This window comes from Pocillopora damicornis, chromosome 4 (assembly GCF_964200805.1).
Source record: "Pocillopora damicornis chromosome 4, jaPocDami1.2, whole genome shotgun sequence".
Taxonomy (NCBI): domain Eukaryota; kingdom Metazoa; phylum Cnidaria; class Anthozoa; order Scleractinia; family Pocilloporidae; genus Pocillopora; species Pocillopora damicornis.
Window position 1 is genome coordinate 21471113 of NC_142673.1, and position 10969 is coordinate 21482081.

General features: G+C 36.9%; 1 protein-coding gene across 6 annotated transcripts in view; it reads left to right on the forward strand.

The window, feature by feature from the left end:
- LOC113671671 (uncharacterized) overlaps nt 1-10914 on the forward strand; it is an 11576-nt gene extending 662 nt beyond the window's left edge. For 2 of the 6 annotated variants that reach the window (XM_089202498.1, XM_089202499.1), the window contains exons 2-10: nt 53-886; nt 1268-1315; nt 2297-2593; nt 4471-4797; nt 5320-5625; nt 6226-6273; nt 7337-7575; nt 7939-8212; nt 8839-10914. In XM_089202498.1, the coding sequence (XP_089058624.1) occupies nt 97-886; nt 1268-1315; nt 2297-2593; nt 4471-4797; nt 5320-5625; nt 6226-6273; nt 7337-7575; nt 7939-8212; nt 8839-9455 (2946 nt within the window). In that variant the 5' untranslated portion in view covers nt 53-96 and the 3' untranslated portion in view covers nt 9456-10914. Of the gene's footprint in view, nt 1-52; nt 887-1267; nt 1316-2296; nt 2594-4470; nt 4798-5319; nt 5626-6225; nt 6274-7336; nt 7576-7938; nt 8213-8832 lie in introns of all 6 variants that reach the window. The other 4 variants (XM_089202497.1, XM_089202496.1, XM_089202501.1 and 1 more) reach the window with 2 other exon arrangements.
- The last annotated feature ends 55 nt before the right edge of the window (nt 10915-10969 follow it).

The following is a 10969-nucleotide window of genomic DNA, read 5'->3' on the forward strand; positions in this document are numbered from 1 at the left end:
ATCAGCTTATTTACCAGTGTTAAAAATATCACCTCTGGGCTTTTCTTTTTAGCTGAATGCTTGGAAACTTGCTGAATAAGTAGAGAACTTGAATAGATGGCCTCATCACCCATGAGTGTGCATGACCCAATGGGAAATTCCCACAACAGAGGAAGGACAAAAAAGAAGCCAGTAATGGAAAAGGAAGGTGCAAGCACCTTTTACTCCAGAGATGAAAATGATGGTACTGAAGAGATAGATGATGGAGGATTAAGGGATTTTCAGGAATCAAAATTGAAGAGGTGGGAAGAAATGAAAAACTTAACAGATGTGATTCAACCAAAGTTAAATGTCAGAAAGTGCAGTGGCACTAGCAACGGTACGCCTTCAAGTGATCAATGCCAAAGAATGTTGAATGCTGCTTTAGAAGCTCAGCATAGAAATCTGCACAAAAATCATTCTTCAACTCAAGATACTATATCAGGTGATGATGGAAGGGATCCAGGAAGTACATTTGATGATGGCCATGAACAACAAAGTGGTTTAAACCAAGCTAATGGGACATGTGATGTTGCTGATGGTTCAGATCATAGTATTCATGACCTTGAATTGAGAGAGTCTTATACACCAAACTCTCTAGGTCAAGGTACTGGGTCCTTTACTTCTTGTCAAAACAAACCTGATACTAACCCTAGTACAAATACAAATTGTGAGAATAAAGCAGGTGAAAGCATCAGGAAAACTCCAGCTCTACGGAAAACTCCTGAGGAACAGAATGATTATTCTCGTACTTCATCTGTACCTCCAACGCCTCAGTCAAAGATAGAATCTAGAACTCCTGAAACTGCGCAGATAGTTCCTGGTGCAAACCCGAAAGGATTGGGGGAAGATGGAAAGGAAAAGAAGGGTAAGAGAAAAAGAAAAAGAAATTCAGTGAAGATGACTTTCCAAGACCCACACCCATTCTCTAGTCATTAAGTCAAGCAGAGTTTTCTTTAAACAAAGAACTTTCATTTTAACTGTATGGCAACTCCCTGGAGCTGTTAAAAATGGAGCAATAATGAATTTCAGTTCAAAAGTAATAATTGTTTATCTCCACCAATCTTGATGAGTGTTTCAGAATTTTTATACCACATTCCTTTACCAATCAAGTGTAAAACTAAAACCAATTGTAGCTCTCAACCATACTTAGCAATGTTTATTTTGAGTCCTTATCAGCCCTTAAGGATATTTTTTCTTATTTTTTGCTGAGTGGTTTTAATGTACTTGTTTACTTTTGCTTTGCTAGTTTTTGAGAAAAAAGAGGAAGGAAATGCTGCAGCTCAACAGTCTACAGGTTAATCTTTCTACATTTGAGATGATTATAACATTTAATGCCTTGAGTTGAGTAGGTGGGACCTCTGGCTGGCAGAGACAGTAAAACTAGTGGCAGACAGGAAAAAACAGAATGAGAAGAGAAAGATCACTTTCCCTTTCTACTACACCTGCCTTGCTACTCCAACCTTGTTTTGTGGCTTGGTTGCCTAAATTTTGGTGTAACAATGGTTCTAGCTGCTACAGAGGCTTGCATATCATCAAAAGCACAACTTGTTCATTTTCGAGTAGTGCGGATAATGCTAATATAATATCTTCCTTCTTAAGAGTATATGATTGTCTTACAATCTATGTCTAAACTCGTGTACCAGGTTGAGGCCCTTTACTCTGTCACTAAGTTAAATTGTTCCATGCATCTCTAGACAACTGCTGTTGAAAGTTTTTTTTTTTAATCATCCCATTTATATGTAGTACTTGTGAAGTGTTTACATTTGTTTCTCCTGACATGGTGACCTTGTGTGTAGTGCTGTAGAGTAGGTTTGGCAGGGATCTTTCAAGAGTCAATTCTTCAATTGATTATTTTTATACTGACCTGGTTGTTTGTTTTTGTAATCACATGATAATAATTTTACCCTCCTGTTGAACTTAATTGATTCAGAGTAAGGCTTGATGGTCTATTGGGCCTCTCAAAATAATGAAATTTAGATATGCTTAAATTAGTTAAGTAAATTTACTTTAAAAAACTGCAAAACCTTGCATGAGAGAATTAATCAAATGGTTTACCAAGGTCTGCTACTTAGTTAAATTCTTTGCTTTTCCTTAAAATAGTTTTGTCCAAGATTGGAACCTTTTTCAATGAATACATTTTCCATTCTATTTGTGAAAGGAAAAGGACTTTGGGCTCACTTGCCATAATTGTAATTGATTCAAAAGCCTTAAAAGTTTTCATAGAAGGAAAAGAATGAGAGGAAACTAAATTTTAGATAAATATCTTTCTTTCCAGGTCATGAGCAGTTGAAAATGTTGGAAGTGATAAAAGAAAATTCTGAACTTTTGGAGAAGCTCTCTAAATATTTGGATCATGAGATGAGAGTAATAAGGTGCTGGAAACATCTGGCCCATGTTTTGGGTGTTCCTTCAGATGAAACCAGGGAGTTTGAAATGTACTCCGAGCACAGTCCCACAGAGGATTTATTTGTCTATCTCACTCAAGTCTGGCGTCCTGAATTAGAAGTCAAGGAACTCAAGCAGAAACTCCAGAAAATTCATCGCAATGATTTGATTGAAAGCTTGAACACAGGTACAGCATTTGTAGTAATAAATGATAAAATACTTATCACAGGTTCTATCTATTAAGGAAATTGCTTAGGGTGGGGAATGGTCAGAGAAAGGAAATGATTCAGAGCAGGAAATGTAATTGTTACACTTTAAGGACAATTTTTCAGTTCAGGATGCTACATTGTGTATTCAGTGATTTCCCACTCTCCAGTTACTTCGACATTGTAACCTGGTTCAAAGATGGTTTCAAACTACCAAAGAATGTTACTGCAATTGAAACACAATTTGTTTATTTCCTTAGCTAGATTCTGTTGCCTAATTGACTATGAGCTTATAAATAATTTCTTTTGTTTTAATTCTCTGGTTACCACTATTAAGCTGACATTTAATGTTTAATTTCAAATGTTTTTCTCAATTTTTATCTCAATCTTCCTATTTGTTTGTTGCCGTTTTGTTTTATTTGTTCATTTATTTTCTGTTTGTTTGTTTTTTAAGGTATTGTTTGTTTCAATAACATATCAAGCTTAAAGCAGTACCAGAGGTTAACTCAACCTTTTTGGAATGCTTTCATTTTCTAAAATATTAAAGATTATTGTTGAAAATAGCCTAATTGCAAAATTTTTACTCAAATCTCATGGCAAAATAGAGATACAATCTTGGCCCTATGGTTTGCAGCTCATGCAGTATTTCCTGTAGATGACAATTCTGACACATCCATTTTGTAAGTTACCATTCGGGAATGAAATATGAATTACTTTCTTACCATGAAAGGAAATTGAGAAAGAGTTCTACAGTACCTGGCCAATAATGTTTTCCAAGCAATGGAAACACAACTGTGTTTCATAAGCCTCTTATTCTAAAAATTTGTGATGATATTTCTAATTTTCAGGACACACCGCTATAATAAGCAAGCAAATAACCATGCACTATTTTTAATTTATTTTACTACATTTAACAGATTGAAGTTGACACTTTTAACTGCCGACACCACCTTGTATTTTTGTGGTACCTGATGATGCACTTTTCTTCTTTTCCCTTCCCAGCTGAATAATGACAATTTCTTTAATTAAGAGAGAGCCTAGAACATTCACTGCGATCTCTCCTTTTGTGTTGCTTTTCCATCTCACTCCAATGCATAGCATGGGTGCCAAGATAGTCTCAACATCGCTGGATAAATTTCATTGTTACAGATGGTGCAAATGTTTATAGTCTCATATTCTAATTGGTTTGAGGGGAAAAATCCATTGCAAGAGAAATGTGGCAACACTGCGCTTTTTTGCGTTTACTGCTGCAGCCATTTATCACTGGCTTACACAAGATAACGATTGAAGAAGGCAAAGTAAACATGGATTCTCTGACGAATTCTGCCAAAAATATTGCTACTTTTCACAAATTAATGAGTGAAGCTACACTGTGCCATGCCACTGCAACATCATTATTTCACAGAATATTTATTTTTTTAATCTAAAACTTGGCAAACCAAAACTACATACTACATGTATGAGGAAAATTTATAGTGCAGTCCAACACAGTCCACTATAAATTGACCAAATGAAAAGGTATTGCATCTTAACAGCAATTTTTTGTTTTCTTTTTTTGAGGATAAAATTGTCAAAATAAAATATTATTTGGCAGACTGCACTGAAAATCTTCATTACCATTATCTTTGTGCATGGGCAAAACCATTTTGTGTAATATCAAATTGGCTCTGAATCATAGATTATATGTGAAAATTTCAAGTCTGTGCACCAAATCTGTCATGAGATATTTTAATTCCAAAATTGTTGAAAATTCACCAAATTAGCCTCAGGTACCACCTTCAGCTGTGGATCCTCTTTTTTCTTTCGTTGTACAAGTGTAATTATAACATTTATTTGCTTGATTTTTGTTTCATGTCAGGGCTTTTCGAAGATAATATGAAGGTGGGTCATCTCATCTCTGGTGAAACAAAGTTCATTAAGTTATTGTCACCAAAACTTGATATAAACTCAAGAACCATTGGAAACTGGAGATCTTTGGCATCAGAGTTTGGTATCACAAAACAAGTGGCAGAGAAATTTGGATTACGTGGTTCAGGTCCTTCAGCAGCGCTGTTTCGGTACATTGCCTCAACAGAGAAGCTCCGTGATTTGACTATGTTGAAGCTGCACGACCATTTTGAAGGCATGGGGAGAAAAGATCTGGTGAATTTATTGAAAAAAGAGTTTGAAAATAAAAGCATTGAAGGTTTGTCTTTCATAGGTTAGGTTACTTGTCTGGTCAAAAAGTAGAATAATGTGCACACTGTACATAGTATGTTCAGGAGTGCCTAGATTCTGTTATGAAAAATTATGAAAACATTTCTGCTATTTGAAAAGCAGCCTAGAACCATGTGATCATGGCTTAAGTTTCTTTTTTTTTTCTTTTTCTTTTTTTTTTTTTCAAATAGAATGTGGAATACTTGAGACTGTAAAAAAATAAATGCCAATGTCTTTCTTTAATGGACCCTTAAGTTCAAAATTGACCATCTTTCCTACTTTGTTTTCTCACACAAAGCTTTCAACCTTTCTGATCTTAGCAGCATGTGGGAGGCTTGTCACATTTGAGCTTTAGGCTAGCTCAGCAGCAAGTTGTCATCCAAGTGTTCCATACACTCCTTTTTAGAAAGGCAGACTTTTCCCCATTTTCTTACTGTATCAAAATTCAAAGGGATACTGGTGTTCAAACTTAAATTATTATATTTTTTGTTTTAATTTGTAACCATTACAGGGAGTATGTTTGTTAGAGATGTGGTCGTAGATGAGTCACCGCTCTTAACAGAAATAGGAGACCGTCTTAACAAAGATATCCGAGCAATCAAGAACTGGCGCAATTTGGCATACAGATTGAAAATTCCCCCCGAGACTTATAAAGCATTTGACAGTTCTAAAGCTGAAGCAAAGAGCCCTACTAAGATGATGTTTGCGTGGCTTGCTCGATGGAAGCCAAATCTAAGTGTGGGTGATTTGCTGGAAGGCATCAAGAAAATTGATCGCTATGATGTGGTGGAGCTTGTTACAAAAGAGGCTGAAATAGGTGAGTGTACATACAGTTTAGCCCCTCCCAAGATTCACTGTTGCCACTGGGAGTGGTCAATTACAAATGAGGTAAAGCCAGGAAGACTCTAAATTTTGGTTCACAGCCTGTTGTTTTATCACAAGTTTTCCCCTTTAATGAACTTAACACTTCTAAAACAAGGTTGGCCTTCACAAATGACAAATGCACCTGCTAATACAACTTCCACTGGGCCATGAAAATTTGATCTCAGTCACTGGTTCAATCAAGTTGTTGTCAGAATATGGTTTGACTGGATCCCTATTGGATGAAAGTCTTCTGTCAAAATTTTGTAACATGACCTTTTACATCCCTTTCACCTAATTTTCAAGAGGTATGCAATAAGATCAAGAGCAGTGACAAAAAAATTTCTATGATGCATCAGTAACTCCATACCTCTCATAGTATTGAAAAGCTTAATATAATGGTAAAAACTTCCTATATGGAAAAAAGAAGAAACCAGATTTCCCATCTTTGGGTCAAAAAAGACACAAAAGCCTTTTCCTTACCTTTGTTTGCTAGGTCAAATATTATGGTTGAAAAGGGCCCTAATGATGTACTTGTTTGTTTTTGCTTTGCTAGTTTTTCAGAAAAAAGAGCATGGAAATGCTGCAGTTCAACAGTCTACAGGTTAATATTTTTACTTTTGAGATATATATATATATATATAACATTTAATGCCTTGAGTCCTGTAGCTAGGACTTCTGTGTGGCAGCCACTCCTACTATTTTATTTCAGTGAGGGTTCTGACTTCTTCAAAGGCTAGCATATCAATAAAAGCGCAGTTTATTTGTTTTTCAATTTTGTGGAAGCAGAAAGCCTAGTGGCTTATTCCAGGGAAGGAGAGCACACCCAGGTTCTAGTGATGTAGGTATCTGTCACATTGAGGGGTAAGGTTATCAGAAATAAGTCTGGAACAGCATATTCAAATCAGAGATGCTTGGTTTGAGTAGAGTATGTTTAACTAGAAATAGTTAGGAAGAATTTTATTTAGGTTGGTCTTTTTTTCTTTTCAACAAACACCTCTCTTCCTGGCCTGTCCATATTTTAAGCAGGGACACAAGTGATTATGAAAAAGGGAAGAACTTTTGAGCAGTAGAAAGTTTTGGATGAAATAATTTTAGTGACCAGTGTAAGATATGGTTGAAAGTGAATCCACATATATTGACAAATGTTAAAAGTTTAAGTGTTCCAGCAGCATTTAACCGTACATTAAATTTCAATTGTGGATTATGCTAATGAAACATATACCTCCCTAGATCTATGAAATTGTCTGGTGCTCATGTACCTTGTCGAGACCCTTTACTTTGTCAGTAAGGTAAATTGTTCCCTGCATATCTTTTCAATTTTCCCATTTATTTGTGGTACTAGTGAAGTGTTTGCATTTGTTTCACCTTATCTGGCAACCCTTTGTATAGTGCTGTGTATAAAGCTTTCCTCCGGGTCTAAAAACGTGTGATGTTGCGTTGGTCTTCGTCGATAAATTGATGATGTAGTAAGTCCTATTTCATAAAATGATATTGCAGTGAATCCTATTTCAGTATGGCTAAAATAACCACACCTCATATTGACAAAATCATAGAAGGGATATTGTGGTCAGTTAGCTAAAATTTGGTATCTAATCTCTCCTAAGGAAAGAGAGCTAAAATAAAGGAATTATAGTCTATTTTTATTTTATTTTATTTTGTTTTAGCAAAGCAACTCAGTGATCTAGAGCAAATGCACTTAGAAAAGGACAGGGAGAAGTACATATTTTCAAATCTGGAGAAGAATGCTGACGTAAAGGGTTTTATAGTTCGAGGCAACTGTGGAGGAGGAAACTGCATGTTTCATGCCCTGTCCAGGCAATTGGAAATTAAACTGGGACGCAAAATCTCTCATGGTGATTTGAGGAAAGAGATTGTCGACTATCTTGAAAATCATCGTGTTCTGGTGAGGAAAACTACCTCATAATGATTTGTGAGATGAAAAAATACTGATCAAAATGGCTCAAAATGACTCTTCGGCGGACAAAACTGCATTTCATTCATTTTGCAAATTGATGTTTGTTTGAATAGCGCCTTTAAAAAAAACATTTTCAGCTGGTAGTGTGTGTAAACAATAACCCCAGTTCCCCCCTTTAAACAAAAAAGCATCTCTCTCCTTTACCGCCCCCCCCCCCTCTCCCCCTTGCTCCCCTTCGTCAAAAGTGTTAAAGACGTGGCTGCAGAGACAAAAACAAACAAAAGAAAAGAAAACTCAAACTTAATTTTACGTTTTGAAAATATGAATTTTCTATAATTTTGTCTTTTTTAGCCCAAAGTTGGTGATCTTTCTTCGTTCATATGGGGCAAAACATGGCAAGAATTTTTAGACGACATGGCAAAAGACGGCACTTGGGGAAACCACGTGGTGCTTGTGGCCGCCGCAAACACATATGGAATTTCTATTCGCGTGATTAGCAGTGTGACAGATCATGAAGATATTTTAGTCACTCCAAGTTACACATCCAGCCAAGACACTGAGACGCTGGTGCTGGGACATGTTTTTGAGTATCACTATGTCAGTCTTGAACAAAAATCCATGTCAGGTACAACACATACTGTCCAGCCAAGTGCTATCTGCCTTTCTGTGTCATGAAACATTCAATGACCGGGAAAGAAATTCTCGATTGTGACTCATACGCGTTTCTCATTTAGCCCTATTTTAGCTTATCGTTTGAAGTCAATTTTCGTCGTTCATAACTATTGCCATATTTGTCCTTTCTTTCTTTTAAATTTTTTTTTACATCTGTGGCGCATACCCTTTAAATCCAAATGAGGGCCACGTCTTCCTAGTGTATATTGTCGTATCGAAGCTGCCTCACAGTCCGTGGGGGGGGGGGGGGGGGGAAAGTCAGAACCCGCTGTGAGACCTCACTTTGATTTAGCTCTCTCCTCTCTTTGATACTGGTGATGCAGTACAATTTTGGGGAGAGCATGTGAATGATCCTTTGTTACAGAAAGGTACTTTACCATTTCTCAGTTGAGTTCCCTTCTACAGTGCGCATAGACCAACACGGTTGAAAAAATGGTTTGTAAACGTGATAAGTCTCCCGGGAGGAATTGATAATCCTCAGTTTATCGACGACAATGTTCGTCTGCCTTTGCCGGTCATTTCTGAGGATCCTAAACGAAATAATTAGCCAACTTATCACTGTTTATGTTTAAGCTACAGGAGGAAACTTCCAATCGTCATTTGAAAACCGACCGCTTTCAACAAAATCGGAGTATGGACAGCTTTCCTTCGGTTCAACATACCAGCAACGTCAGCAATGCTATCAGCAAGGATCGGCCTTAAATCAACCAGAGGAAACTTGTAGATCTCCAGGACCGTTTCAATCACAGAGAAATTATCTATCAAACGGATCCTTTATTTCATCAAGATTACAGGGCCTGGCGCAGAGAAACTATCCATCAAACGGATCCGGTATTTCATCAGGATCACAGGGCCTGGGGCTCTCGCAGACAAAACGAGTGCCTTTCTCTGAGGAGGAAAAAATTGCAATAAAAGTGAGGCAGCTGCCAGTTGAAGTTTACCGCAAGATTTGCATGAAGCTGAGCGTCAAACGGAATATAACTTTTGACGATTTTCGTATGGTGGCTGAAAAGCTTGGCATGGATAGGGACACTATGGAATTTCTAGGCCAACAAAGTAACCCAGCTGATGTTATGTTCTCCCAATTTGGACGAAATTTGCAGGTGGATGGGCTGATCAGAATTCTTCACGAAATGGAGCGGTTTGATGTTGCTGCTGTTTTGGAGGATTGGGTCGAAACAGGAAATTTCAATTAGTCCTAAGGCCTAACTAACATCAGAATTTTTATTCTGTAAATTTTAAGAGTTATTGTTTTCGCTACAAATATGTAAAAGAAAGACGTTCACAAACAAGAACTTAAGTGCTCTCTTCCAGGTATTGGTTAAGAGTTTACTGAGTTAAGACAAAATCAATGAAATTGAAACAATACCCAACTGGTAGATCTGTCGATAAAAGCTGCGTCAAACTAAAGATCGGAAGCGACAGGAAACTTAAAGCACTTCTGGTGTCACAGGTCTGCATGGTAATCAAACCTTGGCCATAACAGATTGCCCCACACCAAAAAACGAAATCGAAGAGAAGAGTTGAGGAAGACGAGTGGCTATATTTGTTTCGTTGTCTCCTCTCTTTTCTTATTTCTCTTTATACCACAGGTAAACGAGCCGAACGTAGGAAATGGCTCTTGCAATACGAAGGTGTGAGATTTGAAGGCAGACTTCCGGTGCTCGGTAAAATGCGCCAAATTTCAAACAGTGAAGAAAAAGGACGTATATTAATAAGCAGACACGCACAGCTTAATAGTTTGAAATTTGGCGATCTTCGTCCGAAGATTCGTTGGACGTAGAACTGTCTCATGACATGGTGTAGTTACATTCATGCTTGACTAGGAATTTTCCTGAACTCCTAGCTTGGTAGTATAAGAAGTGGAGTAGTTCGTTTTATAAAATGAATTGTATGGTTATTTAGACTATTAGACTTGTTCAATGTGTTAGCATTTTCGTGATACCAAACAGTTCAAGCGAATTTCCAAACGTTTGGTATAATCGGAGAAAAAAAATTACCAGAAAAGTTTTTAAGTTTCTCCGTGATATACAGTTTGTGTCTATATTTGCATCCTTGTCCATATTTGTTCTTTTTCAGTTTTTGCAAACCTCTTTTGTGTTTATCTACGTCAGTAAGATTTTATTAGAAGGTCTCGTTTAGTTTTGAGGCAATTTTTTACTATCGAATGGAAAACTGACTCAAAATATTGCGAGGCAGACAGCATGACCAATTACTTTCCAGGTGTTGGTTTATCACGCAGACTAATCTTGAAGTAGCTCCTTTTATAATGGGATATGCGTAGGTTTTTCATTACTACTTGCTCAGTGTTTTTTGTTGTTGTTGTTTTTCTTTTCGTTGTTGATTTTGTTATTTTATTTAAACGACAAGTGACATTCTGGAGGACAGATCATTGCTAAATGAAGCCGATGTATTAAATAGTCTCTGTATTTAATTGGAAGTCGATGGGTAGAGTTTGTGAAAGTCGTGCCCCCACTTATTGGATCGCCACACGGCTGATCTACAGCCCAGCGACTGAGAACGTGAAAAATAGCTTAGCTAATTATCGTGTTTTTAAGAAACAAAAAAAGGTTTAGGTGAACTGAGTAGGCATAGAAAAATTACAATGGTAATAAGAGACTGAATGATTTTGTAATTAAACCATCAATGAACTGATACATGACTTGGTTAATCGTTGTTTCACTTAGTTATCGATATTCATTTTTTAACT